Genomic DNA, 25786 nt, shown 5'->3' on the forward strand with positions numbered 1-25786 from the left:
AAGTGGTATTGTCCCTCGGTCCGACAGTGGCTCCGCATATAAACTCTGGACTCCATATGTCATTCGATTGTCTTGATTCCCCAAACCACCTTATGTAGTGGTCTCTATTGGCATTTGTTAATCATACCAAACCGTCAGCCTCGATTCTAAAACTCTTCGCGAAGAAAGCATAATTCATTAGTGCCATCTGCCAAGCGTCTCTTCTATTGAGCATACGTCACTAGAACCTCAACACCATGGTTCTCTAGGAAGAAAGACTGTCGATCTCCCCACACAAACTCCGCAAATCTCCGAATTCCCAGGTTCAACCCATCTTTTCAAGGCCTGAACGTCCAATTCTCAGGTGTTCTTTGACGCCGTGGTATCGCCGAGTTTAGTTCAAGTGAAGCTTCTTGGGCTTCTCATGACGATGTTACCCTTCCCCTCACTATTTGTCGGGGCGACAGCAGTTGGTATGGTACGTTGTGATGGGCATATATAGTTTCAGTGGCTCCACGATTTTGAGGTTCACCTGCATGTAACCGTTGCAGAGTACATCATGAAGTTCTCACTCTTCTTGACGGCTGGCTCTCTTGCCTGGGCCAAGCCATCGACTCCAAAGCTTGACTATAACCGCGCTCCCCCAAATCTCAGCACTCTGGCCAATCTGACCATCTACAACACATGGCGTCCTCGAGCTCACGTACTCCCCCCTACTGGACAGATTGGAGATCCTTGCATGCACTACACTGACCCCAAGACTGGACTCTTCCATGTTGGATATCTCCATGAGGGTGCTTCGGGCGCTACGACGGATGATCTCGTGACATATCGAGATCTCAACCCCGGAGGCGCTCCTTTCATTCGGACAGGAGGTCTAAATGATCCTGTGGCAGTCTTTGACGGATCCGTTATACCCAAGGGCATCAATGGCACGCCTACACTCTTCTACACCTCTGTATCTTACCTCCCCATCCATTGGACCATCAACTACACCCGCGGTAGTGAGACGCAGTCCCTCGCTGTGTCAAAGGATGGAGGCCGCAACTTCACCAAGCTACGACAGGGCCCTGCGATCTCAGCACCTCCTTTTGCTCTCAACGTGACGGCCTTCCGTGATCCCTTCGTTTTCCAGAACGAAGATCTTGACAGCCTTCTGGAAAGCGAGTCAGGGACTTGGTACAGCGTCATTTCTGGTGGTGTCCATCAAAAGGGCCCTAGTATGTTCCTCTATCGTCAGCACGACCCCGAGTTTCAGTATTGGGAGTATCTCGGCGAGTGGTGGCATGAGAAGGCCAACACCACATGGGGTGATGGTCTCTGGGCAGGACGTTACGGTTTCAACTTTGAAGTTGCCAATGTCTTCAGTATTGATGAAAAGGGGTATAACTCTGAGGGCGAGACATTCATCACCTTTGGAGCAGAGTGGCAGGAAAAGCCAATTGTTCCTCAGGTTTCGTCTTTCCGCGACATGCTTTGGGCTGCAGGAAACATATCCCTGGATAACGGGAAGCCAAAGTTTACTCCTTCGATGGTTGGCAAGCTTGACTGGGGACGATCTGCTTACGCCGCGGCTGGCAAATACCTCCCTTCGGACTCAAAGGCATCGTCCAAGAGCGGTGCTCCAGATCGATTCATCAGCTACCTCTGGCTTACTGGGGATTACTACGGCGATCTCAAGTATTTCCCTACTCCCCAGCAGAATTGGACTGGGTCTCTTCTCCTCCCCAGAGAGCTTACAGTCGGCAAGATCAGCAACGTCGTCGATAATGAGCTTTCACGCGAAGAAGGATCCTGGCGTGTTGAGAGAAACGAGTCGGGTGTTTTGGAACTTGCTACTCTAAAGCAGGTCATTGCTCGGGAGCCTATGGCTGCATTCACAAAGAAGACGTCTTTTGTTGAACCGGGCCGAAACATCAGCAAGGCTGGATCAACTACATTCGACCGTAACCCAGAGTCCAAGTTTTACGTCCTCAAGAGCTCTATCTCATTCCCCAAATCTGCCCGCGGCTCGGACCTCAAGGCTGGTTTCCAGATTCTGGCTTCTGAAAAGGAGTCCACCACTATTTACTACCAGTTCTCCAACGAATCTATCATCATAGATCGCAGCAACACTAGTGCTGCAGCCCTTACAACTAGCGACATTGACGCCCGTCCTGAAGCTGGTCGACTCCGTCTTTTTGACGTTCTGGTTGATGATGAGGAGAAGATTGAGACACTTGATCTTACTATTGTCGTGGATAATGCCATCGTTGAGGTCCATGCCAACGATCGATTTGGAGTTGCCACCTGGGCTCGGTAAGTTAGAATATCCCCTGATGCTGTGGTACTTGCTGACTTTTCAGTTCTTGGTATGCCGATTCGACCGACATTCGCTTCTTCCATCAAGGAAGTGGCGAGGTGTCTTTCAGCAATGTGACGATCTATGAGGGTCTTGCGGATGCTTGGCCCGAGAGAAAGCGATAGGGATATAGTCTCTGATTGTATTATTATTACGAACACCCTGCATTAGACTTTGGACCCCATTCTTGTATTTTTACATGACTTCATGTACATAATTTAATGCGGTTGAATTTGCAAGTCGATACATGAACCTATGTGCCTCTCTCTAAAGGGGTTTACTTTCCTTCATCTCACCTTTGGTTAAACGATAACATAATTCGCTGATCTTTTACGCATCAACTAATACACCCCGAAGCCATCTGTGAGCTCGCTACGTTTGGGTGTCGTTGTTGATGAAGAAGTTTGTCAGTGGATGACAATGATTATGTAGGTAGTTGTAGAATGACAAGTGCCAAGAAAACTGTAATGCGAGAGGAGCTTTCGAATACGTTGCTGCTCCTTGATCTCGGGACGTTCGACAGTTGCATGAACTCTCGCTCGGGAATTCGGCGTTGTCTCCATGATGACATTCTCTGAATTCTTCACTTTGTACACCTGGTACACCAACACCACGGACAACATGTACCATGAGTTTGCGTAATAAGATCATCGTGGTGGTGTTGGACGAGATACATGCAGGCTGTCCTACCGATAAGTGAAGTTGAAGCACCAGCTCGGGCATCAGGTAACCTCTTGGGACTGCAATCGAGCTTTTCGACGAGCGACACTTATTCAAGAACGAATGCAAATGCTTTGTGTATCAATCGACGTTTCGCAGCGTTGACAGTAGGTGATGGCAATTCGGCGAAATGGATGATCAGTCTCCAAGCTCGGCCAAATACCTCGCTCTGTGTATGTGTGCACTACACTTGACCTCTGTAACTTTGGGCCTTGCTTCTCCTAGATACCTATCTGGAAGGCTGCTTATCAATACCAAGGATAGCTACATACTGAAAACAATGCCAAGGCTGAGAAGAGAAAGCCGCCGCACAGCAGCAAAGTGGTCTAAAACGGCGAGGTGCAGTGCTGTACCGTGTACGGCATGCAAGGAGGCAAGGAGAGAAAAAGTTGGCTTAATGGAGGTCACTTTGTATCTTTTTCCATTCCAAAGTTTTCAACCGGTCAGTGAAGAACAAGAGCTTTGTGGATCCTGTCTTTGAGATTCCACGATAGTGATTGGTTGGTGAGGCCACCATGATAGGCGCGGCACGGACCCGATACCCGGATCAATCAGGAGGAGCTTGCAGGGCTTGTCACACAAGCTGCTGCAAGGTTTGTATGGTTGTCTGTCAAGGATGGTCTAATAAGGTATGGTATGTACGTACGTAGTCTCATCACGATTCCCCTGCTCTGCATGACTGATCCATAAGGCTTTCAGAGATCGCAAACCCGGGTTAAAGACACTGCATTGCGGCAAAGTCTTTGACCGGTCTGCCACGCTGAATCTCCATATACTCGATTTAGTAACAGGCGACACACCGGTCAGTGCCCAAGCTGACAACAGTTCCTGCTACGGTGATCTGAAGCGTGGGATGAGGGTATGTTGACGTGGAGTTGAACCGCTGCAGCTGGTACACTAAGACCGGCACGGCTCGTTCGTCGCTTTGACTGGTAACTATCCAGTATGTACGGATAGGTATGTCAGGCTCCGTGACTCTTTTGGCTTTGTTGCCGCTTCAATGTGGAAACAAAGCGAGAAAACTACGTTGTCCCCAGGTGTATAGCAAATGCTCAGACAATCGGGGTTGTGCCTACTGCACAATTAGACCGGGCCAGTTCTTTGCAGCTCCCATTTGTGTCACCAGGCCTTGAACATTGCGAGTCTGGCCAGGGTAGTCGAGTCAGACGCCTGCAGTCAGCTTCAGACAAGGCTCGGGCCTGGAGTCGACGATACGACATAAAAATACACCAACAAGTTACAACGGACTGAGGCGAATGCTAGCATCTGCTAGTCGGAATAGACTCATGGAAAAGCAGAAAAGCTCGAAGTGAAAGGCTAGTGACGGTCCTGTTGTTTGCAGGGGTTCGATATGTCATCAGCTTCAAGCCTGGAATAGGCCAGTTTCCCGAGAAAGACGGACGCAGCGGGTTCGGCAGTCAAACTGGAGCGTCAAAGATGCAGTAGCCACTAATAAGTCCTCCGGCACTTTGAGATTGAAGCGCTTGGGGCTTCTGTAAGTTGTTTGTCATCAATTTGAATACACTTTGACCAAAATGTATGGTTACGGACCCGAAGAAGACGCGGTTGCGGTGCACTACTACAGTACTTATCTCCGCTTTCCGAAGGAGCCAACTTTATTCTGTAAATATTGGCCAAATAATTGGGTCAGGAAGCTTATGAATCAAGGGACGTTCGATGTCATCCGGACAGTATTGAAGTTGTGAACCCCTAGATCAGTGTAAGTGAGGTTGGTGGCTGGTTCGGTGATCAGGTATGTAATAGCAGATTGCCCAGGGTCCTGATGTCAGTCGCAAGACGCGGCTAATCCATCCCTTACAATAGCCATGAAAATCCAGAGTACGGAGTATGTACACCAAGATCATCACCAAGCTACTGCATAGTGCCGCACATGTCATGTCATGATATGTAGGGTACCACTTCCCTGTGAACAGTCCCGGTGTAGCCAAAGAACTCAAGACCAATGCGCAAAGACCCCGGTAGTTGATGACTGCAGCTATGAGTGGATGCAGTAGCGATGCTTGATCCAACGTTGGTTCATGTGTAGGGAGATGTCAACTAGCGATCGGGGTTTAGAAAGGAGATGATGTTGATCTTAGCGAGAGTGAAGGACTTGGACGTGTTGTTGCTTTGTTTTATGGAGGTCTGATCTCTGAACTGTGATGAAGACACGAGCTAGGCGACTAGGTAGTGCTGTAGAGCTTGACACTAGGTCACATGTCACCATCTCATCGGGCTTGCTTTAGTGCTTTCGGGGGCTTAGTCCAAGGTACGAGCACCCTTGATAGCGGATGGTCGGTGGAGAGAACTCTAGCTTGTCTAGATCCGGGCTGCTTGGATCCTGGCTAGGGGAGCATTCAAGGAGGTTTTTGCTGGGTAAAGGCTGCTGAAAGCCGGGATCATGGCAGGCTAGGCAGGCTATCACGGTGATCTTCACAGCACGTCCATCCACCAGCAGAGAAAAAAAAGAAACGAAAAGGACGACGTCAAATTTTACAAGCTGTCAGAGACAAACGAGATGAGAAATAAAGGAGGAGAGCACAACAGACAGACAATCCAAGGTCAAAGCCATGGATGGATGCCACGTAGTTACGAGTCCCTTCTTTGTCCTTGGCCCTCCCTCATCAGCCTTTCCCGAGTCTTTTCATTGTCCTTTGCCTGTTATATCGATACAGATCTCATCGACAAATTATATCCTTGAAGATTTCGGCTTTTAGCCAACAAGGCCCTATTGGTCGCCTGTCTTGATCCCCTGAGCTGGATTCTGGACTGGGCTGCCATGCCATGCCCTGCCTCAGCTGGCCTCTGCCTCAAGATGCTGGCTGAAGCTTTCGCTTGACGTGGCCATGTTAAATGTTATCTCAAGAGGACTGACGGTGCCAACAGGGGTTGTTTTCTCATCAACTTTGCCCAAATCTCCTCCTCAAACAGACGCCCAACGATCACGTATAGTTACCGGTCCTGTCGCGTGCCTGCAGACCAAAAAAAACTGCACTTGATGCTCGTGTGCGACATCATCTCAAGCACGACACCTCATCCTGCACATCATCACCAGAAGTGAGAATCCTCTGCGTCACACTCGATTGGTAGGTAGTATTCTCTCTTGTCGTCTCTTTTCGCGTTTCCAAGGCTAAGCACAGGACGTGGTCTTCCTGCTTCGTGTTTATTCCGTCATGGCTGGTCAGCCTCATAGTGATTTTTTCTTTTCTTGTCTCCTCAATCGTTTTGTGGTTGTGTATTACTATTATCCTTGGTGTTGGGCGTCCACCGTCCAGCCAATTTTGCTTCGCTCTCCTCTGCTCTGCTCTGCTTCCCTTTGCTTTTTCCTACCTGGTTCAGCGTGCCAGTAACCTTCAGCCTTTCCAAATCAAGCACTTAGCTTAGTTTACCACAAGGATGCATGCGCGTGTACATATCCGCTGTGATCTTGGTCCCCATTTCTTGACTATCCCCTTGCACATTTGCGCCTAGCAGACAGAACAAGCTCCACGGCCACGAGACGAGCCTCTTATCGACGCCCTCGAAAATGACCTGGACCGCACGCCCCCTTGTTTTCCTTTCTTCTTTGCTTCCATTCCCACTTGTCCCCGTATCCTTGGGCGCACATTCACAGGTCTTCGATTGTCTTCTCCAGGTCAGCCTCGTCAGGCCTCAGTTGACCGATTCGCTATGTGTAGAACGCCTTCAGCATCTCGCCTTTCTACCCGCTCCCGCACCCGTTGCCGTTACCGTTGTCATCCGTCTTAGACTGACGGGAGCCGGCACGGCCCATCTTGAGGTCAGAACGACTTCACACACACCCATCGTGAACTTGAAGTTGGACCCAATGTACCAAATCCCACCCTTTCCAATTCCTCCAAGGGGCTAAGAAAAAGCAAACCCAACTTGGAGCCCCATCTACCAAGCTCCAGGGCCATCCATAGTCTAGTAGTGCGTATTGATGAATAGTACGTACGCTTGCTGCGTAGGTAGCTAGCTAGTTAGTTAGTTGCTTGCTTGCTTTCTTGCCAGCAGAAACTTCAGGTCTTTCTTTTTTGAGGTTTCGCTTGTCAATCCTTCCCACCTCCTCGTCAAAGCACAAGCTCACATAGTGGCTCACATCCTTCATACTAATTATTTATAACTAATTTCTCCTCAATCTACTCTCTTGACCCTTCCTCTCCATGTCCTCTCCGTGACTGTGTTGATCTAATTTACTTGCATTGCAATGCCGTATACTACTCCAGTCTCCTCAAACCTCTGATCCTTGATCATCTGCAACTTAGCCTCACACAAGCTTTTTCTCGTCTACTTGAAGCCTGCATTGCCGCCTCGGTCACCCTTCCCGTTGAACGGCATCTAATCCTATCCTGCCACATCATCGTCCCGGAATCCTGGGCCCAACCTATCTGTTCGCCTTCGTCTTACCTTTCGGGCCTCTCAACTACATCACGCGTTGGGCAACTCTACAGGAAACCTGTTGACGCCCTGTTCTTGGAAAACCTCACACCCAGCGTATTCTGACCCTGTGGCTACGCACAGCTTGGTTCATCTGAACGTATAAAGCTCATCGTTTCCTCCCTTGGTGTTCTCATCAGTCGTCTCAGCTTCAAATTCGTTCTTGAGTAGGCTTCATTCGATCTTTGGTTATTCAGACCTGGTACACCAACCTTGTTCAACTCCAACTCTCTGGTCTCAGAAAAATCAGTGTTCTTACCAACTATCTTACACCAATCTCTATCCTGTTACAAACAGTCCAGAACCAAAATGGAGGTCCAAAATGCCACTCCTACTGGCCCCTGGCAAGATCAGCTCGACAGTATGGAAACCCCCACCCTCCCCTTGGCACAAACTTTCCATTCTGACTACTGATCAGGCGTTTGCCGAGATGCTCAGTTGCGTCCCCCGGTTTTTCAAATTGTGTCAGATCGTCGAGGTATGCCAATCATTAAGATGATTTATATGTTCTGGGCCTGAACTCAAACTCTTATAGGTGGCCGAACTGCATGGTCTAGCAGAGTGACCGTCCATGGCAAAACTCTTGCAGCTCGTTTCTGGTATGACGGCAAGAACCTTAACAATGCTAGAGAAGATGCTGCCGAGTGTGCCGTCAAGTGGTTGACTGGATCTGAATCTAGTTCTCCCACCCAGCAATGGGGTTGGTAGACTTACGATGTGGGGGGCACTCCTTTTTCATATGCTTAACCCGTTCAAGCATCACTGACATCTACGAAAATGGTGGTCTGGCCATTTGTGAACGAAGGAGTTATGTTTCTTGTGTTATTATGATTTCCTTTTAGTCTTCTCTCTTTCGAATCAAGCACCTGGAGTTTGGTAACAAAACTTACGAAACGGGCAAGGTTATGGTCACTACGCTCTCAGTGCTTGGAACAATTGACCCCTTGGTCAAGACCTTGGATTGTATTTTATGGATTGGGTCGGAGGGCGAAAGTCGGATGTTTTCATGTATGACTTGAGGAAAAGGGTAGGATATGTCGGTTATTACAGTTCTTGTTTGGTGTTTGACGGAGTCGGTTACACTGAGGGTCTCTACTAATGAGCTCTCTGTAGAGGTTTAAAAATGCACGTATGACAGCAGACGGAGACTTTTTGAACTATACAGTTTGATTCGATCCTTTGGTATTTGGGATGTTCAGTCATTAATACCTACGTGGAATACCCGAACAAGTTCCTTGCTGTGAGGTCAAGGGGGGTTCATTTCGGGGCCTATCAGCATATCTCGCAGCATTCCTATGCAATGCAGTCAGTGCATCGAGACTTCAAAATTCTCAACGTCGTTCTCTCACATACAGTTCCCTCCTGAAAGGGAAGTTCACCCTCAAGCAATGTTGTGTACCCCCACCCTCGGTACAGCCACGTTCAGTCACAGCGTAGGTTGTACAGCATGAGCAGGTCACACGAAACGGCAGTTTATAAATGCCGACTGGTTTTCTACTCTACTGTCGATCCGGCCTCGGGATTTCACAGCATAGGAATGAGGCTCAGTGCGACCTCACTTGTGTTATGAACACCTACCAAGTATCAGTTGGGTAGCTGAAGTAAGCTGCATGATTTTGATTCTTGACAAGAAGAAAGCATCAATGGCTCCAGAATGTTTTTCATTGAGTTGTTACCATAGCTGTTGTGAGCGGACTGCGCCAGTTTCATGGTCCAATCCAAGCAGCTCAATGTCTTCATATCGCGAGAGTCGAGCTCAAGTTCAGCCACGAGCACCTCCCACGTTCAGAATCACAATACCAGACTACATTCAATTCCCTTTCTAAAATATTGAGTCAATGTGAACTCAAGTTGTTCAATTCTTGTCTCGCTCCCCCAGAGTGTTGTTGATATTGAGGTTCAGATATGGTTATGTAAGCATCAACTCTCGGATTATTGCTTATCCGTCATTCTGGGAATTTTGCATCGCGAATTAGACTAACAGTCGGATCACAAGAGCCACGAGGCTGTTATAATTTCTGCTCCAAGAACGTTGCTAGCAACGCGGAGCTCAGTCATGTCTCCAAGAACGAGTATTTGGGGCGCATGTAGAGCTCTCGCAATTCGATCTAGACCTGTCGCCCCTCGACCAGCCCCATTCATCCAGTCTCTTCCACGCAGCAGATGGTATTCGAGCGAAGGAAACGATCATCCTCCAAAGGCAATTGATAACTCTGAAGAGGCTCAGAACTCCCAGGTTGGCTCAGAATCGAAGGAGGGAGTGTCGGCAGCAGAAAATGGAGAGGTTGAGGTAGGACTTGGTTGAACAAAAGCTTCCGTGTCTCGCAGCTAATGAGCTGCGATATAGGTAACTGCTCCGACGTCCAGTGCCGAAGTTATCGACGATGCGACACTCGAACAATTATTTTTCGGTGGCCGCACACAAACCAGCTCACTTGGGGGTGTTGAGGGTGGCCTGACACCGGCACAGGAGGAGATTCTTTACCGGGAGGGTACTATTCCTTCGGCCGAGAAGGCTGAAGCTCTCGTTGCAGCAGCAGAGAAGTCCGAGTTGGAGGCTACGGACAGCACAGAGATGCAAAACCCAGGACACAAGTTTGGTCTCCCCAAGAGGCCGTGGCCGCAAGGATTCAATCTGAAGAAACGTTATCACCCTGTGTTGGAGCAAATTACCCGACTCCTCATGAGGGACGGTAAGCTCAGTGTTGCTCAACGAGTAAGTTTCGTCCACAAAATGAAAATGGAGGCAATTGGTTAATCCATGAATTAGAATATGGCCATCGTCATGAACTACCTCCGAACTGCACCACCTCCGATCTATAGCCCGAAATACCCTCTACTACCCGGAACTCCACCGGCCTCACATCTCCCTCTCAACCCGATCCTGTACATTACAGTTGCCGTAGATTCGGTGGCCCCTCTTCTCAAAATCCGCAACGTGGCCGGCGCCGGTGGTGGTGGCCGTGCACTTGAACTTCCCGTGCCCCTAGGTGTGAGGCAGAGACGACGAGTAGCGTTCAAGTGGATTCTGGACGTGATCAACAAGAAGCCCTCCAAGGGCAGTGGACGCAAGCAGTTCCCATACAGGATTGCTGAGGAGATCGTTGCAGTTGTTGAGGGGCGTTCGGGTGTGTGGGAAAAGCGAAAGGTGGTGCATAAGCTGGGTACAGCAGCACGAGCTAATGTTGGATCTAACAAGCTCAAGGTCAAGAAGAAGATGTAGATATAGACGAGGTGCAAATGGAACGCCTGGTCCTCTGGATGTATAGTAGATGTGCAAAATATGTAACTATATCAAGATACTGATGAAAAGACGCATTTAACGTTACTGTACGGAGTACCTTGTGCCCAACTTGCCATTCAGGGGAATACACAGACTGTCCCGAATCTCCAAGCTCAACAATGCGGTCTTGTAGCAGAGTTCTGACTGTTTCGGCGCCATTATATGAGTCAAGGCATGGCTTGGGGCTGTGCCAATTCTCTCATTGGCGCCGTCGTATGGTGGGAACGGAAGCCGAAGATATCGGAGGAAACCTCGGTAGCTGCCGAGAGCCCGACCCCGGATCCGGAGTGCAGCGACACCCGAATCGCTTAGAGAGAACGGAATGCTCTGACAAGTACGGAGTATTCTCAGTTCGTAGCGAAATAAAAGTCGCTTAAATTTTGAGTAGTAGACGAGGCTCAGTAAGGCATGGAAACATTCGGTCCTTCTATGCGAAAACTGATTATGCTTACCCAGCAAGATAAATTGATGATTAGGTGCATCCGAACACGACTGAGTTGGGGATTTATGGATCAACAGGGCTGAATATAATTCCGGAGATTCTCTTTACGCAGAGCATCATATGAATAGAAAATCATTCCATTCTCATAGAGCCCCAGATCGAATCCGACGCCGGTGAGAAATCAGTTACCAATGATAAAACATCGATTTTAGAGGTGGCAGAATGATGCTTTCACATGACGACACAATCACTCGATGGTTTGGTCAAGGGAGGCCTCAGTTGGGGTTGAGTATGTCAACTTGAGCTTGAAAACTCTGTTGAATCATCAAAAACAAAGACCTTGTTGGGCTTTCTCATTCTTTCTTCCCCATCATCCAAGCATATCCTTTGGGCCTCTTTAATTTCGGTTGGTGAGTTGATATCGATTAACCTCACGCAGTAGTGGTGACGCCGTCCACTTTTAAAATGCTTTAACCGACGTCTTACGCACATCATTACCATAATGAGGGTTGTCACAGGCACTGACCTTAAAATGCTAGTCGGATCTTTAGTGCCCAACTTCAGGGCGAAAGAAACGGAGGGAAGAAACAGTCCGAGATAGCGTCGATGTTTGGTAAGATTTGTTATGAAGAACGGTAACATATCGAGAGTCATTCACGCCGTTTCTTTACCTTTTTCTCTGAGCTTCCTTCACTTAAGCTTGATAATAAGCCTTCCCAACTGTTTTCATCCGTCTTTACTCCATCCCAGGTGTAGCTGCGTCTACCCCACTAACCCGGTGATCTTCCACACTTCTGTGACGGGATCCAAATTGGGGGTTGCTGCGCCGCTTCGGTCTGGGCTCTGGGCTCAAACACCTCTAAACTCTAGACTCCACGCCACTACTTCCCCAGAGCCTACCTTCCCTACTTCCATAGGTAAGGTAGATCCCACTGCTACTACCACTGCCACTGCCACTACCGCTACGGTACAAGTGCACGTCAACCTTTCTCCTCTCCCCTCTTCTCTTTTCCTCTTCCTCTTCATACTCAGCTTCATTATCCCCGTCACACAACGAAGCAAGAATTACCGCTGCATTGACTCCCGCATAACTGCCTCCGCCGTTCTTTTTGGTATTGCGACCTTGCGAACTCAGAACATTACGCCGCTATTGGGCGCTCACCAGTTTCACCGAGTTGCCTCTGACGTACCGCCCTGAGTTCGAGCACTATCATTTATCCCAACGCTTACCGACATCACCATCGATTATAATCAGCATCGACTCAGAACCAATTTGAGAGACGATACAACATATACGCATTCATTCTTGACCACGCGCAATGCCGCATTGTATCACACTTGCATAGGCATCTCACATCTGCCTACGGAACCCCCACCAGACTATTCATCTTTGTGGGCGCAATCCTCGACACCGTTTGGTTGAGCTCTCGTCGCATCTCACCCTTCTTACAAACATTGTCTACTCTCTGAATAAGAACATCTCGATTCGAATTTGCCGCCATCATGTCGCACAACCAGCAACCCATGAGCATCGAGGCTATGCTCGACATGGAGCGTAAGGAAGTTCTCGCCTTGCTCGAGAATAGACCTCGTCCTGAGTCATCCATGCCAGGAGCCATGCGATCCGCTTCACCCTATGCCACCCCTCGATCTCCCGTTCGGAGTATGTTGGATGTCGACGATCAGCCAACACCAAGCTCGCCGCGGCAGACTGTGCGGAGTATGCTGGACACCAGTTCTCCCCCGCCGTCAAAATACCGAAGCATGTTAGATACTGACACCCCTCTCGCTGGACCCTCGAGGCCTTCCGGGACCAGCACGACTCCTAATTCTCCAGTCATGACCAAAGCGACTCTCGCACCCAGTACCGTCGGACACACTCGCAGCTTCTCTGATGCAGCCTCGAACCCCGTCGATTTTGGACCTAGAGCTGCTGCTGCACGTAATGACCCTACCGCCGGGTATCAATTTTCAGATATTATTACGCGCAATAGTGGCCAACAACTTCCCAAGAGAAACACGCAGGGTGGCAGGAAGCCATCTGCGAATGCTCTGAGTGAGGCACTCCGCAACGCTGATCTCAGTGGCCTGCAAATCCCCGGAGAAAGTGATGGCAGGCGTTCCTGGTTTGGCGGTAGCAGCAGCAATCAGAAATCAAAATCTCCTCACAATCGGCTGGGGTCAAGGTCTAGGTCTCCAGCTCCCATAACACAAGTATTAGCGCCAGGAAAGGCCATGCTTGATGATGGCCGGATTGTGGATATCAGCAATGCATATCGAAGGTTATCCGATGCCAACCTAGCTTACGCAGGTGGTAGCTTGTCTCAGCTGCCCAGGCGCAACCGCGAGGATGCTCAGAGTGGAAGGATGATCAAAGACTACCTGAGCCCTGACGGCGAGCACCTTGGCTCAAGTGAGGAAGATGAGGCTTACTCATCCGATGATGAAGATCGTGGTCGTAAGAAGGCTCCCAGGTCACTTAACCCCGATGCAATTGGTGGGTCGGCAGACGATCCAAATAAGGAGCGACGAAAATCAATGAGTCTCCTCGCTGCTGCAGAGGAAGAGCGTAAGCTACCCTTCGTCTCGCCTCAAGTCGGTGATGCTAACTTGGTATCAGGGACAACAGTTGCAGCGAAGCAACCTGGGTACCGTTCTCTACTCGATGAGCCAGAAATCAAGATTACCACTCCTCTGGGCGAGAACACGCGGCTGAACAAAGGCGGCGGTGTGCATCCTAAGACTGCTTACGATCAAATGTCAACAGTGGCTTCTGCAAACGATTCAGATGAGGAGGCAGACATGGATGATATCAAGCGGGCTCAAAATCTTTCCTGCTCGATGTCGGGTGTTATCTCCACCCCTGAGTCTCACCGCGCTATCCGTATGATTTATCGTGGCGACTTCAACAAAATTGTTCAGCAAGCCGAGGAGGAACACCACCGTCTGCGAAAGTATCTGGTTGCATCGGATCTGAGTGACGAATCGACACATGCCCTCGAATGGGCCATTGGAACGGTCCTACGAGACGGTGATACCTTGTTATGCATTTACTGCGTGGACGAGGAGACCGGCATTGGAGGGGTCGACAACTCGGTTCCAGATGATCCGAAGGCTATGAGAGAGCAAGCAGCAGCTATTAACACGGTAGCAAACTCAAGATCTGCTGCGCCTTCCATGTCTGCTGTCCCAGATTTCGTGAGGAATTCTATTCGAGGAGACTCCTCCAAGAACAACACTCCAAACACATCTCCCGCGCCTTCAAGTCGAGGAGAAAGGGGTAGGGCGGAAGAAGAGCGACGCCGAGCAGTCAAGGAGATCACAGACAAGGTGCTCCGTCTTCTGCGAAAGACGACGCTTCAGGTCAGAGTTATCGTGGAAGTATTGCATTGCAAGAACCCAAAGCACTTGATCACAGAGGTCATCGACCATGTTAACCCAACTCTTGTCGTCATAGGAAGTCGTGGCAGGAGTGCACTCAAGGGGTACGTTAAATTCAGCGAAGTTTCAACTATCGGGGCAACGACAGCAGCTAACAAGAGACAGTGTCATTCTGGGATCATTCTCCAACTATCTGGTGACCAAGAGCTCGGTCCCTGTGATGGTGGCACGAAAACGTCTTCGAAAGCAGGGTAAATACAGAGGCGTGAAGCCTGTGAACAATCTCAGCAACCCAGCAGCCCGAAGTTTGGCCAACGCTAAAATTGATTGAGCCTAGAATCACGTCTTGGAGATGTCTGGCTCGTTATAGAGAGGTACATGCATGGGAAATGCTCTACGAAGCTTCACGATTTGTTATGCTCGGTTCAAGCGGCGCACGGATTAGCAGTTTATTCTTAGAAACGGGCTTTGTTAAACATGGTTGGCGCATACCTGGTGATTGAAAGCGGAAGCGGAAGCGGAACCAGGAGCAGAAGTTGAAAGGGTTCAAGATGTTTTGGGTAGAGACCGCTCGTTAGTTTATCAGTAAAATCAATGCAGATTATGAGTTTAAAATCACAATTTGGTCTATATATAAAGTTTCAGCTGTGTGAAGAGTTGCACGGAACCATGAGGTTTCGTTGTGTTAAGTGACATCACGTGTCATCTATGTACGTCTATCTTTATTCCCAGCGCCCAATTACGACTGACTCGACGCATGCAGTTATAGAATTTAAGCTTGCACTCTTTTGAACCAGCGCTGGCGTTCTCTAGTTGACTTGAAATACCTGACCGTTTTTTTGCATCTGCCCAACCTTTCATTAGTTATGCCTCGGATGAATGAACAGAAGCAGAGCAGACCCAACAGCAGCTTACTACATTATCTTATTCATACGAGATTCGCCACAGGGATTCTGACACATTTCATTGGTCTCCCAACCCGCAACCCTAGGGAATTTAAGCCTGTGACTCGCTTGAAATTCGCCTCGTATGGCCCTGAACTGGGCCTAGACTGGGTAGGCCTTCTCTCGCGTCTCGCCTGGACCAACAGCCAACAGAGCCAACAGAGCAGCAGGAGGCTGAACTGAAACGACCCCTAACTACGGACGGACACTGACACAGACTGGAGAGGCAGTAGAGCATGAAAGTGCTCCACCACAATTATCACCTCTTTATGGCTTGATGATCTTGATGTTTGTTTGCCTAACAATCTGACTTGTGTGTCCTATTTTTATTTTCGTGTCTCACTTGTTGATTCGCAAGCAATTATGAGACTTCTCAATACCAAGACCCTACAGCTTGAGAGCTTGGAAGAGGGGTCCGAAAAATACGCCATCCTGTCTCATACGTGGGGTACAGATGAGGTCCTTTTTGGTGACATACAGGATCCCACGCGCATGGAAGAGATTCGCAAGAAGAATGGCGCTGGTTACCGCAAGATAGTGCAGTCCTGCGAAAAGGCTCTCGGCCGCGGGCTCGACTATCTCTGGATCGATACTTGCTGCATCGACAAGTCCAGTAGCGCTGAGCTCTCGGAAGCCATCAATTCTATGTTTCGCTGGTACAACAAGGCGGATATATGCTACGTCTACCTCACAGATGTCTTTTTACACGCCGTGGGCATCGGATTGACGTCTGGTCTGAAGCAGAGTCGTTGGTTCACGCGTGGATGGACACTACAGGAGCTGCTTGCACCCGATGAGGTGGAATTCTTCGATCACAATTGGACGTCCGTCGGCGACAGACATACTTTGGCTTCAACAATCAAGGAGATCACAGACATTGATGAATCGTTTTTGGTCAGGCCCGAAGGGAAAAAGGATCGCAAGATATCGGTCAAGCTCCAGCGTGAAAACGTGGCCACAAGGATGAGTTGGATGGCCCACAGGGAAACGACGCGAGTTGAAGATATAGCATACTCTTTGCTTGGAATTTTTGGAATCAACATGCCCATATTATATGGCGAGGGCTCCAGAGCCTTTCTGAGGTTGCAGGAAGAAGTTCTCAAAAGGTCGCAGGATCAGTCCATCCTTGTCTGGAGATGGCCCTTGTCTCGAAAGCCTGAGGAGAATACCCACCGAATGCACTTCCTCGCTGACAACCCGGCCAACTTTAACCTCCGCACATATGCAGGACAAGAAGACTCGGGCTTGTTTGGTGTCAGGTTGACAGATCAAGGGCTGGTCCTTCGCGTATGGAAGTGTCCGTGCAAACTGACACGTTGGAACCATGACAAGACGGAGCTCAAGGAAGCCAATGATCGATGGTTAGCCGTCCTCGACTGCAGTCTGTCTCCAGATACTCTTTCCAGACCAGCTATAATTCTCAGTGAGAGTCCTTATGCCGAAGGTGCTTTTCGACGAGACCCTACGAGCGTGATCATGGTGATAGAACATGATCAGAATAAGTCCGGGTATTTGGACACCGGTGGTGGTAGAAACGGTGAGTAATGGCCCGACAATAGTGTTTCCGTATAGATATTGAACTGACCACCTCAGCAATATATTCCATTGAATACAAACCTGAATTCAAGACGGAGACAATTCTGCTGGAGTCGGATTCTATCGAGCCAGATGCCCGCCTGCGAGGAAGCTTTCCTTTCAAGGTCAACATGACTCTCAAAGACCGGGAGCTTAAGCAGCGTGCGGCTTATACCGGATCTCAGCGATACATCGTGGCGGGCAAGCTCGCCCACAAACCAACGCAAAACCCCATATATGGAGTGCTATTCCTTGGAGCTGATGATGCAGACACTGAGCTCGTCGTATGGTGGGGTCTAATAGAGGAGGGCACAGCCATGTACGACGTACACAATCGCCACAATGGCCCTCGAGTCTGGAGTAACAGTGTTCCAGTGTGCTTTGCCCAGTCGTGGAAAAACCTCACGGGTTCAGAGACCTGGGATGCCAAGCTCGCGGAGTCGTTGGCTGTGGATATGCTCTGTGAGGAATTTCCCCTTCCGTGGAAGGGAACAGAGAGACCTTCGGTGGTAGAGGTGGAAGACGGCTTGAATCTGCAGAACGCCCTCAACGAACAGAAGCCAATGGCGACAGAAACAGTGATTGAGCTATTCACTCAGTGTGCCCAGCCAGTAATTGAGTGCATCGGCTGGGGCATGAGGCTCAAGGCGTCAATGAGAAAGATGGAGTTTCTGGGACGGCTGTGCTGTGAGTTGGCTATCGAAGAGAAGAACCCCAATGTCGAGAACGATGCTGGAAACTATGCATAGACATAGGAGCTGGGGTAACTGCTGGATCGCATGGTGGCTGTATCTATAGGCTGACATGGCTTTGTATGAGCATGAGTTTATTGTATATCAGAAGAAAAGGACGGTGGTAGTTATTAGTGAAGATAGACTACAGTTCATATGCATGATGGTTATATAAGCTACAGAAACCGCTGTAGCCTAAACTTTGAGGAGAATGACACATTATGAGCTGAGCATCAGGCATCTTTGCAGTGATCCTGGGCCTTCCATCACTGTAGATACCATGGCCTCATCTCTCCCGCTTCATCCGCCATCACATCTTGGCCTACATCAAGGCCAAAGACACAGACCAGGTCCACTTTTATAACAAATGGCCCACAGTCAACAACAAAGCGTTGCCAACGTATCAGAGCGTGAGCGTCGAGTCATAATTGCGGTGTTATTGGTCCTTGTGCCCAAAAACAACACGGTCGCGAGCTCTAAGAATGATGACGGAATTTGCCTCCACAACAGACACGCTATAGAGTCCTGAATACGTCTCAGTTTCGTGTAGCGGATCACCTTATAAAGGGAATAAATAGTCTTATCTCTCAGGGTCAATAAACAAAAAGCACCATGTGACCGTCGCGTGTTAAGCTTGAGGCGCGTTAAGTGCTTCCGAAACAAGACTAGTGCGGGGGGCTGGAGAAACGGTCTTGTTCTGCACGGTTGGCGGGGCTTGATTGGATGTTATGCGTTGTCTAGGGGGAGGGAAGGAGGGCCCAGCCTCGTTGATTCTGGGTCTTGGAGGGGAAGTTGCGGATGAATGTGTGAGTAAAAGGAAAGAGTGAGTGAGTGAGTGAGTGAGTGAATGAGTGGTGGGCTGAGGCAAGGGTGGCTATCTGGAGGAGGTTGTTAGTGATGTGCATCAATTATTGTCTTAGTAAATGTCAGGTAGTAATTGAATAACCACTTGTGTTTCATGTCTAACATCCTTCCTTCCTGTTCTTGAACTTTCATCCTTCCTTTCCCCTTCTCATCCACCTTCCCAGGCTGCTCAGTCGGTCAAGGCACCTGCGGCCCCATCCTTCTTTCCTTCTTTCTTCCATATACTCAAATATTAGGTACCTTACCCTTGCACAAGGAAGTTTGGAATATCGTTCCTGAGCTTCTATTTACCCCTTCTATCTCCTCTCTACAGTAACTATCCATCCAATCATCATCATATACCAAACAATACTCAATACTCATCATCATCATCATCAACCTTGAGCTTCACAGCCGTTTTTGTTATAACCCACCTACCATTACTTTATTCAAAGACAAGCAAAGACAAGACAAGCAATTCAGTGGCAGAGCAAGCCGTATATCACTCAGCTATCGTCTCTATGACTTCCCTCTTCACAGTCAACAACAACGTCTCGCTCGTCAGCATCACTATTGCTCCAAGCACGTATCTTATCACTGTTGCTCTGCTTCTTCTCTTTGCCATTATTTACGTCCCCCGTCTTTTGGCTTGCCGATTTCCTAATCTGGGCATACCCTTGCCATCGCTGGCTTCAATACTAAGGCCAATACTTGGAGACCCAACAGACAGTCAAAGACAGCCAACCAAACCTGAAAAGGCTCTACCGGAGCCGCCATATGCCGCCACCGGACTTGTATTCGAGGATCAGCAGCAGCTTGTCATCTCTGGGCAGGATATCGTCCTTGCGCAGCGCCGCCATTACCTCCAACAACAACAATTAGCTCAACAACAACGTCTTCTCCTCGAGAAGCAAAAACAACTTGAGTTTCAGGAAGTAGAATATCGTCGTCGTCGGGAGTCGCACCAGGACTCATCACCATCAAAAAGATCTACCGATAATGGATCCCCTCGAAGGTCTAGACGCCAGCTTACAGGACTTCGATCTCCCACCAAGTCCATCAATGCCCCATCACTCAGCTCACCGCAGCGAAGCAGCAATGACAGAAGGGGATCTCGAGGAGTCGGAGACCGCTTCCGCGAGTGGGTACTCACCGCCGGCGTGGCGAAGGCTGGGAAACGGAGACCGGAGTAGTGGCTTCTGGAGAGCTCCTCAGGACTTTATGCACCGAGGGATGAGCACTCTCAGAGAGAGCTCCCCTGAACTGGATGATAGTGAGGACGATGGCGTCCTAGAGAGAGCCATTCGGACTAGGCTGCCCAGAGGGAGCCAGAGTCCAGGTAAAGGCAGGAGTATGAGCCCTGAGAAAGCGGATGATCCCACAATTCAGTTTCAGCTCCACGAGAAGACAAGTCCTTCAAGAGAGCTGAGCTTACACGAAGTGACGCCAGATAACTGTAGGTGAAGTTGTGGCCAGATCCCAGATACATATCTAATACATGCCAGACATCCGCTTTGCAGTCCGCGCCGAAGTTCAGCATCGCACTGAACCTATTGAGACAGCCATCAACTTCATTCGTGATCACTACAAAGCTCTTACTAGGACATGGTCAACCACTTTCACCACTATCATCATTGCCTTCTTCTCTGTCTCTATCTTCAAGTCTCTCTTACAGCCCGCTGCCCCACGTCCAGTCGGCGATCTTGTGAAAGTTGCAGGATTAGCTCGCTCCTTCGAACCCCTCATCTATTACTCTGAGCATGCTGTCTCTCAAGTACATGATCTACAGGCGACCAGTGTTGCTGTCTGGGATCTTGGCGAGAGTGTGCGTACAAGCGATATGCGCGATGCTCCTAGAATCGTGGCAGACTTAGATGCTCTCAGCGAGACCATGAAGACGTTGGCCATAGAAATGACCAAATTCTTTGCTAGAGTCGATGGTGATATTGATGGGTAAGTCCTTGGTTGGAAACGATCTTGACCATTCTAACATCTCGCAGCATCCTCAACGTCATGGATTGGGCCAAAATGCACCTCAACCGCCTCAAATCATCCCCTTCCCCTTCAACTATCTCCTCAGCCTACGACAACATTCACAATCTTCTCTCTGAAGCACATGTCCTTGAGGATGCCTCCGGCTCTCCTACCGCCCTTGGTCGCTTGACCAGCCACATATTTGGCCTCTCAAATCCTCAAAGGGAGCAACGCATGGTGCAGCTCCTCTTCACCGAATTTCTTTCTGTCCTTGAAGACTCCATCCAAGCTGAGCTGCAACATAGCGTCACCCTATTCGCCCTTTTCGAAGCTGTGGATCATCACTTCCTAAATCTTGCCCGCACTGTTGTTCGCGAATCGTCTGCCCAGGAAGAACTTCATGCCGATATGCTTTCGAGCCTCTGGACGCGGCTTCTTGGTACAAGAGCGGCTGAATTACGTAAATTTGAACAGAATCGTCTGCTATTACGTGACGTCCGGGAAAAGACAGTGCGCAATAAAGGCATTCTTGTCGAACACAACGGCAAACTTTTGACTTTGAAAGCGTCCCTAGAAACTCTCCGCAGCAAACTCGTCTCGCCTCTTGTTCGCGGCGTCAACTCTACAACACTCACATTGGAGGATCAAATTCGTGGTCTCAGCGATGTGAGCGATTACCTCGGTGATGTCAGGAAACAGCAAAAGGGCAAAGTCATGGAGACTCTGTTTGGTAGCGTACCCAGCAAAAAGTATGCAATCGAAGACAGGCCTGGCACTGTTGTCGTGAATCCCCTTTAAGGATGCACGAATTCTTTGAGACCCCAAACTGCATGTTGGATTTCTCTAATACTAGTTTTCCCTTTCGACTTAGGAATGCAGTCACTTATCAAGCGTGTCTTGTATACCATTGGGTTTGAAGGATCTAGACCCTTGCCTTGGCAGGATGATACTGCTGGAATATGATTATCCAACAAACTCTTGGATTTCACTGCTCTGTGGGTACAGAACAGGAATTTTGTTTGGGCGTTGGGTAAATCTACACTGACATGGTTCATTGCATATAACGGATAGCCTCTATTTTATACCTCTTGGTTTCAATTTACAAATTAGCATTTTTACGATATTTACATCTACGAGACATCACATTAAATGGATGTTACTGTCTCACGATGGCGGGACACACACATGATGGTAACTTAAACATGTCTCTTTCATTAGAAACCCTAACCGCATAAAACCTCTGCGTTGATCATGCCTGCAAACGAGGACCATTGGTAGGGGGTATAGGCCAACAGCCAGAGTGTCAGAAAACCGTCAACGCCGTCCTGATGGGTTCTCCCGAAAGCGCCGGCGCCGTTGCTGTGAGCAAGCGACGGTTCGCGACGAGAGCCAGCCACCGTTATATCCCCAAACTTTTGAAATCTCCCTTCCTGAGAAGAAATAGCAACCAAGTCTATCTGTACATAATGCGCCCCCTCGGGTTGGGTAACACAAGGTCGTAAAGCATGTTTCGTTGCTGGTTGTTCCATAAATTGCCTCGTAAAGGCTTTCGTCGTTCCATTTGAGGGGGTTGCCCAGTCAGATAACCATGAAAAAAAAGAAAATGATAGAATTTTGATGAAAGTGGAAAATGGCTTAAGCCTTGGTCTCTTCCTCCTTCTTGGGCTCACCGCCCTCGCTGCCCTGAGCCTTGACGTACTCGTCATAAACAGCCAGGGCCTCGTCGACCTTGGCCTTGAGAGCGGCATCGTCCTCGATACTGTGATGACTGTTAGAGCCTGATCATGGTTTGTGGAAAAGTAGTTAAAACTTACAGGTTGACAAGTTCGGCATTGTCCATCTCCAGAAGCATACCGGTGATCTTGCCAGCAAGCTCACCATTAATGGCTTGGATCTTGGGGAAGATCAGCTCACCGAGGATCTGCTTCTGCTGAGCGGGAGGAGCGGCAGCAAGCTGCTGCTGGAGCACATTAGGGCCGGCACCCTCGGCACCACGACCACCTTGAGGTGCGTTGCCGTTACGTCCAGGTCCACCTCGGCCACCCTGCTGGCGGTTGTTAGGAGGGAAACCAGCCATACCGCCAGCCATGGGAGGGCCACCGGGCATGTTCTGAGGACCACCACGACCACCCTGAGGAGCGCCACGGCCACCAAGAGCGGCTTGCTGGGCCTGCATAGCAGCCATGAACTGGGGAGTACCAGGCTGGCCGAACTGGGGAGGGAACTGGCCAGGCATGCCGTACATGTTGGGAGGCATCTGCTGAGGAACACCACCACGGCCACCCTGCTGAGGGTAGCCAGGGAACTGACCGGGACGGCCACCCTGAACACCGGGCATTCCCATGCCAGGCTGAGGGAAAGGAACACCACGACCAGCCTGAGGCATGAAGCCGGGCTGCTGGCCAGGAGCAAAGTAGACAGGGGGTTGCATGTACTGCTGGGGCATACCGGCGGCGGCGGCGGCCTGCTGCATACGGAGTTGGTTGCGAGCTTGGATGCTAGCCTCAAGCTGACTCTTTCGAACATCCTTGCGCTGGGCCAGAGCGACGTACAGAGGCTTGTTGTTAATCATACGCTGGTTCATCTCAGCGACAGCCTTGGTAGCATCGTCGGGGTTGCTGAAACAGACGAATCCGAAGCCCTTGCTCTTACCGAGCTTCTTGTCCGACTTCTTCTCAGTCTTCTTGTCATCTGTAGCCTCCTCGTCCTCCTTGGGTTCGTCCTTAGCCTCCTCCTTGGCCTCCTCCTTGTTCTCCTTGTCCTTGTCATCCTGAGTCTCCTCCTTCTTGTCCTCATCACCCTCCGTGGGGGTCTCACGCATCACCTTGGCGGAGGTAATAGGACCGAACTCGGAGAACATCTGGCGGAGCTTATCATCGTCAACATCGTCATCGAGGTTCTTGATGTAGAGGTTAACGCCCTGGTACTTGTTGGCCTTCTCCAGGCGAGCAGCCTCATAAGACTTGCGGAGCTCCTCCTCGCGCTCGTGCTTCTTCTGGGCGCGGCCAACGTATAGATCCTGGCCATGGAAATCCTTGCCGTTGAGGTCGTCAACAGCCTTGGAGGCAGCCTCGTGAGTGGTGAAGTTGACAAAACCGAAACCTCGGCTCTTGCCCTCCTGATCACGGGCGAGGGAGGAAGAGGTGACGTCACCAAACTTCTCAAAGAGTTCACGGAAATCATCCTCAGTAACGTCAGGCGCAATGTTCTTGACGTAGACGTTAGTGAAGTTGGCCTTCATCTCCTCGAACTTGCTCTGGCGGTCCTTCTTGGGGATGTGGTGGCCGACGTAAACCTTCTTCTCGTTGAGAAGCATGCCGTTGACGTGCTTGATGGCCTGGGAGGCAGCCTCATCAGTCTCGTAGTGAACGAAACCATAGCCCTTGGAGTTACCATTCTCGTCCTGGGCGACCTTGCAGCTCAGAATGTTACCAAAAGCAGCGAAGGTGTCGTGAAGGGCCTTGTTGTCAATAGCGACATCAAGGTTCTTGATGAAAACATTGCCCTGGCCGTTCTTGCGAAGAGCAGGGTCACGCTGAGACCACATGATGCGGCAGGGGCGACCCTTGATCAGGGTGTAGTTTAGCTCCTCAAGAGCCTTCTCGCCATCAGCAGTAGCATTGTAGTTGACATAGGCATAACCAAGGGAGCGGCGGGTGACGGCGTCACGGCAGACACGGATAGAGGCAACGGCACCAATCTGGGAGAAGAGCTCGAAAAGCATAGCCTCAGTGACGGAGGGGTCAAGCTCGCCGACGTAGAGAGAAGCAGAGTTCTGGGGGTGAGGAGCAGCGGAAGTGGGGGTGGGAGCAGCAGCATCGTCAGCGGCGGCAGCGACACCGGTGTCGACAGCAGGAGCCTTGGCATCACCGCCGTTGAGAGAGGTGTTGTTGAGGTCGTTGGCGAGCTGGTCAACAGCGCCGGGAGCAGCGTTGGCGGCCATTGTGAATATCGGTTTTCTAGGGTTGAGTATACCTGCAATGAGCAGTAGGGTTAGCAAATAATCAAGCAAGCGCTTCGAAAATTATAGTGAGTTTGAATATTGAGCATAAAAAGAGAGAGAGAAGATCGATTCGTAGATTGAGGGTGAATAATGGCAGGGCTAGGCATACCTGTTTAAGAAGCCGACGGTGGAGAAAGTTCGCGTGGTACTCGACCTTGAGCGAACAAAGAAGACGGAGCAACGAACAAAGCGATGCAGCGCGACGATTTAAAAGAGTCTTTGATTACGAGAGAATCAAAGCCAGGGTTGAAAGAAGTCGTCGAAGGAGGAAAAGTCACTCGGGCGGTGGGTGTCGCGAGAGAGACAAAGAGAGAAGAGAGGTCGTGAGATGAGGTGAGGGGGTAGTAGTGGTGTTGGTGGGTTGTGTTTTTTGGGGGTTTTTTCAAGTTTTTTTTTGTGTTTTTGTTCCGAGTGGAAATGAAGTGAGCAGAAACAGAGAACTAGTACGAAGACCGTACCTCTGGACTAACTCGACTTTTATGGGTTTTGGGGTTGAGTAATAAGGTTGGTTTCGTGGTTGAAGAAGGAAGAAAGAGAAATTTCGGTCGTGATAGAATATTTTTTGCTTAGCCTTGGCTGCACTGTAGACCTAAGGCCAAGGTACGTACCTAGGTTGCCGTAGGTTCTGATTTGGTCATGGTAGAGGGGGAGGGATTGGTGGAGTGAACCTGCCAGAATTAATAGACACCTTGAGGAAGTGGGGTACATGCCGACTGCTAGTGATAGGCTGCTGGGTATCGTACAGGTCTTTCGCTAACAAACGGCCTAGGCCAGTTCACTGTACAGTGATAAGGAGCGGGCGTCACGTGCCCTACTCACCCATCTCGGCAGTGGCCAAGATACAAGCGGCGCCCCCGGACCTGGAAATGGCAAACCATTCAAATTTTTGTCACTTATTGGAGATGGTAGCCACACTACCACACTATGCCACGCTGTTGGAAGCTAGTAAACGGCCCTGGCTGTCACTGGCCTGGGCTGAATTGGCCTGGGCTACGATGTAACAGAGAAAACTGTGTGAGGAGCAATTTTTGCTTTTGCTGTGTGTGTTTGCTAATTTTGACGATGACGACTTATCTTCAGTGTCTCACTGTTCAAAGTGATCCACTTGCTGTTAAAATGACATTTTTCTTGTC

The 25786-nt window shown here is 49.7% G+C and overlaps 7 protein-coding genes across 7 annotated transcripts; 6 read left to right on the forward strand and 1 right to left on the reverse strand.

The window, feature by feature from the left end:
- Positions 1-538: 538 nt before the first annotated feature.
- On the forward strand, positions 539-2445 carry FTJAE_8819 (beta-fructofuranosidase; the record flags this gene model as incomplete). Its single annotated transcript, XM_037355675.1, has 2 exons — positions 539-2277; positions 2325-2445. 2 exons carry the CDS (start codon positions 539-541, stop codon positions 2443-2445), a joined length of 1860 nt encoding a protein of 619 aa, XP_037204101.1.
- A 5341-nt stretch (positions 2446-7786) lies between these two features.
- Positions 7787-8185, forward strand: FTJAE_8820 (uncharacterized protein; the record flags this gene model as incomplete). Its single annotated transcript, XM_037355677.1, has 3 exons — positions 7787-7838; positions 7896-7955; positions 8013-8185. 3 exons carry the CDS (start codon positions 7787-7789, stop codon positions 8183-8185), a joined length of 285 nt encoding a protein of 94 aa, XP_037204102.1.
- A 1348-nt stretch (positions 8186-9533) lies between these two features.
- FTJAE_8821 (ribosomal S7) lies at positions 9534-10700 on the forward strand (the record flags this gene model as incomplete). The annotated part of the gene is made up of 3 exons (XM_037355678.1): positions 9534-9767; positions 9825-10193; positions 10248-10700. 3 exons carry the CDS (start codon positions 9534-9536, stop codon positions 10698-10700), a joined length of 1056 nt encoding a protein of 351 aa, XP_037204103.1.
- A 2005-nt stretch (positions 10701-12705) lies between these two features.
- FTJAE_8822 (usp family) lies at positions 12706-14914 on the forward strand (the record flags this gene model as incomplete). Its single annotated transcript, XM_037355679.1, has 2 exons — positions 12706-14687; positions 14749-14914. The coding sequence occupies 2 exons, from the start codon at positions 12706-12708 to the stop codon at positions 14912-14914; spliced, it is 2148 nt and encodes a 715-aa protein (XP_037204104.1).
- Positions 14915-15890: 976 nt separating this feature from the next.
- Positions 15891-17851, forward strand: FTJAE_8823 (beta transducin; the record flags this gene model as incomplete). The annotated part of the gene is made up of 2 exons (XM_037355680.1): positions 15891-17064; positions 17121-17851. 2 exons carry the CDS (start codon positions 15891-15893, stop codon positions 17849-17851), a joined length of 1905 nt encoding a protein of 634 aa, XP_037204105.1.
- A 1346-nt stretch (positions 17852-19197) lies between these two features.
- On the forward strand, positions 19198-21448 carry FTJAE_8824 (uncharacterized protein; the record flags this gene model as incomplete). The annotated part of the gene is made up of 4 exons (XM_037355681.1): positions 19198-19611; positions 19712-20132; positions 20182-20629; positions 20677-21448. The coding sequence occupies 4 exons, from the start codon at positions 19198-19200 to the stop codon at positions 21446-21448; spliced, it is 2055 nt and encodes a 684-aa protein (XP_037204106.1).
- Positions 21449-22285: 837 nt separating this feature from the next.
- On the reverse strand, positions 22286-24593 carry FTJAE_8825 (polyadenylate-binding cytoplasmic and nuclear; the record flags this gene model as incomplete). Its single annotated transcript, XM_037355682.1, has 2 exons — positions 22286-22409; positions 22465-24593. The coding sequence occupies 2 exons, from the start codon at positions 24591-24593 to the stop codon at positions 22286-22288; spliced, it is 2253 nt and encodes a 750-aa protein (XP_037204107.1).
- Between the last annotated feature and the right edge of the window lie 1193 nt (positions 24594-25786).

The sequence above is a fragment of the Fusarium tjaetaba genome, assembly GCF_013396195.1.
Source record: "Fusarium tjaetaba strain NRRL 66243 chromosome Unknown NRRL66243_c0000195, whole genome shotgun sequence".
Taxonomy (NCBI): domain Eukaryota; kingdom Fungi; phylum Ascomycota; class Sordariomycetes; order Hypocreales; family Nectriaceae; genus Fusarium; species Fusarium tjaetaba.